The 3,655-nt window shown below is 37.3% G+C and overlaps 1 protein-coding gene across 1 annotated transcript; it reads left to right on the plus strand.

Annotated features, from left to right (window-relative positions):
- The first annotated feature begins 933 nt into the window (after window positions 1-933).
- LOC107581286 (transmembrane protein 229A-like) lies at window positions 934-2,238 on the plus strand. Its single transcript, XM_016266786.1, has one exon. The coding sequence runs from the start codon at window positions 1,035-1,037 to the stop codon at window positions 2,031-2,033; it is 999 nt and encodes a 332-aa protein (XP_016122272.1). The 5' UTR covers window positions 934-1,034; the 3' UTR covers window positions 2,034-2,238.
- The last annotated feature ends 1,417 nt before the right edge of the window (window positions 2,239-3,655 follow it).

The raw sequence follows: 3,655 nt of genomic DNA on the forward strand, positions 1-3,655 counted from the left end.
TAGATAGATAGATAGATAGATAGATAGATAGATAGATAGATAGATAATCGTATTATTATTATTATATCTTATTATGCTTATTCTTTTCACTTTTGGTGTGAAAGGACTTTTACATTTTCCAAAAAATATAACTTTTCTATATTAAAAACAAACAAGCAAGCCCAGCCCAGATGAGAAAAACTAATGCAAAAGTAACGTAATGCATTACTTTCCGTAAAAAGCAACGCAATTAGTTAGTTTTTTTAGGGAGTAATTCGATATATTGTAATGCATTACTTTTAAAAGTAACTTTCCCCAACACTGGTCATAACGCAATAGATAGATAGATAGATAGATAGATAGATAGATAGATAGATAGATAGATAGATAGATAGATAGATAGATAGATAGATAGATAATCATATTATTATTATTATATCTTATTATGCTTATTCTTTTCACTTTTGGTGTGAAAGGACTTTTACATTTTTTCAAAAAATAGAAATTTTCTATATTAAAAACAAACAAGCAAGCCCAGATGAGAAAAACTAATGTAAAAGTAACGTAATGCATTACTTTCCGTAAAAAGCAACGCAATTAGTTAATGTAATGTAACACACACACACACACACACACATATATATATATATATATATATATGTTTATAAATTGATGTAATCTATAATAGTATCTAATATGTTATAATAGTACGCTATTTTATAAAATAAATGTAAATACATTTTATAAAAAATGTATTTATATATATAATATAATATAACATAACATAACATAATATAATATAATATAATAGTGTTGCTGTGTATAATGGCGTAAGAACTCTTGAGACGTTGTACTTTGTGTAGGTTTGGATGAATAGGACAGCGCCATCTTGTGGTGGGTTTTATTATGTGTCGCTCTTTTCTTTTCTTCCCATTTCGCTCCTTCGAATGACCGTGCAAGTGCAAATGCGGTTAGTGAGATTTTGGCCTTCGTGGGGGCGTAAAATGCCCGTCAGACAAAGACGCATCGACATCTGAGTGCGTTTGAGGACAGATATGATGATGGCGACGAGACGAGCGGAGAGCCTGCGAGCGCGCGACGCGAGCGCTTTACCGCAGTGGATGCGCATGTATTTCTACGGGATGCACGGAGTCACGCTGGACATCCTGCTGTCCTCCGGCCGCCGGTTCCTGGATGACAACGACTTCAGACTGCTGGGATTCTCCTCTCCGTACTTGTGCATCGTGCACTCCATCACGCATCTGGTTTTGGAGAAGATCTACCTGCAAAAAAGATGCTTCCAAGAGCGACCTGTCGTTTTCCACCTCGTCTTCTATCCGTCCTTGTACATCTGCCTGCAGATCTTAATAGGGAATGTGGTGACCTGCACGGAGAACATCAGAGTGGTTTCCATCACGCAGCTCGTTGGGCATTACATCCTCGCTTTGTACTTCACGAATGTCTTTCATAAAGGCTTCCTGCGTCTGCAGTATCAGGACAGGCGGGTGTTATTGAGGTCATCCTGCCCAAACGGGTTACCCGGCGTCCTGCGCTTCGTGTTCTTCGGGATGCATGGCTTTCTGGACGAGGTGCTCTTCACCTCTGTGTTCAACTTGTTTGAGAAAGCAGACCGGACCTTGAGGGGCCACACGTCCCTGTGGTCCTTCCTCATGTATGGGAGCTGCAGCTTCGTGGTGGAGAAGCTCTACCTCCATCTGCACTTCAGGAGAGGATGGGGAACCTTGCAGCGGCTTCCCATCTACATCTGCTTCATTTACACGTGGGAGTTCAGCTGGGGCTTCGCTCTGAGACGCTATGACGCCTGTTCCTGGGACTATTCCCACTATCCTCTCAATTTCATGGGACTGGTGACGTTGCTGTATCTTCCAGGATGGGTCTGTCTGAGTCTGTATCAAGACGTCTTGTCGAATATTCTGCTGAGGGTTGTGTGCAATGATAGGAATAACGAGGAAATGCCAAACGCTGGTGCCAATGGGCGCATGCTGCCAAAAGGGAAGCTGGAGAAGGATAAATTGCACGTGGGCTTTTCCTAATATATCCTCCTGGGACCAGCAGAAAGGCATTTGAATGTTTGATGCTTGAGAAAGAATTAAGAATCTTTTTAAAAAGAGGAGGTCAGGGCTAGTTGTCACTCCAGGTTTATTTTTGAAAGTCAATTTCTGTATGGACATATGCCGGTAGAACCCAGAAAAAAATACTGTCCTTTAAACACTATAAGTGGGGCATGTTGTCACATTATACGGGGTAAGTTGTCACAATGGGAACCTGACTTCAGTTAGGATATCTTAGGCTGTTTAATAGCTTTTGTGCTAAATTTAAATGCTAAAAAATTATGAAGCACAAAAAAGTATGAAACCATAAAAATTTGTGAGTTAACATATAGACAAATATCCTTGTTGTAGCCAATAGAGTAAATTAGTAGAATATATAGTATTTATATAAAGTATATTAGTCATTTTATAATAATTAATAATACTGTTATATTATAGTGGTATATACTTTATATAATAATATTTTATATTATTTTATAATTTATCATTTTTATATTCATTCATATGAATTTATAATCAAAATTAATTATAACATTGATTCTGTTAAATTTTAAACAACATTTAATACACATGTGACCGCATGCCCTGATAAAAAATGTGACAAATAAAAAATATATATATAATATTGACTTTTTTTGCTTGGAGGACAGAATTTTTAAAAACAATGATATTTTACTATATATATATATATATATATATATGTGTGTGTGTGTGTGTGTGTGTGTATACATACACACACACACAGCAAAAATAATTTAAGAAAATTCAATTTCAGTCTTGCAACTTTAAAATGTCCTATTTATTTCAATGTGTTACTTGCTGTTTCTTTGCACTTGTTAACTTTACTAACAATTTCTGAGCAAAAATGGTTTCAAAGGAAATTTTTAGGATAGATAGATAGATAGATAGATAGACTTTCGAAACTGTAGTTACTCAGATGTGACTTTGACAAGTTTCATGTGTGACAACTTGCCCTGTTCTCCCCAACTTTATTTGAATGTTTTTATTTTATGAAGTCACATGAAAACCCCCAAACATTTGGTATGACTGAAAAGCCCAGGAAGTGCACACAAGGACAGACACACATGTTCTCAGAGGTATAAACATAAAAAAAACATAAATTGCTGGTTCTCAGGGGGATATTTGTACCAGTGTTGCACCCTCAGAGAAATATTTCCTCAGAGAAACAAGGGTAGCTGCATTAGCAGTGTTAATGTGCTTTTAAACCTATGTGTTCAAGATAAACCTTATGAGCTGCCATTGCACACACACAGCAGGATTTCACAAATTACTAACACAAATAACACTGCTGGGCTTTGATGGTTATTGAATATTGGGCGTCTGGTTGATAGTTCTACTGCATGATGGGATTTATGAGGACGATCTCCCCTTGTAACTGCATGCGTCAGGATTTTGCATGTCGAGACAGCAGCATTCAAGCATCCAATTCGCCCTGATAATGAGCCACTCTGCACAAATTGTAGTAAAACTGATTGTGGGATAAACTATGACTCTTTACGGAGCAATTCCTTTAGCTTTAACCGGGACAACAGCAACTGAGTGCCTTCGTTCACACTTCTAGGCAGCTGGACTTCTGAAATCAA

Source organism: Sinocyclocheilus grahami, unplaced genomic scaffold (genome assembly GCF_001515645.1).
Source record: "Sinocyclocheilus grahami isolate Dianchi unplaced genomic scaffold, SAMN03320097.WGS_v1.1 scaffold33.1, whole genome shotgun sequence".
Taxonomy (NCBI): Eukaryota; Metazoa; Chordata; class Actinopteri; order Cypriniformes; family Cyprinidae; genus Sinocyclocheilus; species Sinocyclocheilus grahami.

Excerpts from the sequence above, each read along its gene's own strand:
- LOC107581286 (XM_016266786.1), top strand. The coding sequence starts at position 1,035 with ATGATGATGGCGACGAGACGAGCGGAGAGCCTGCGAGCGCGCGACGCG.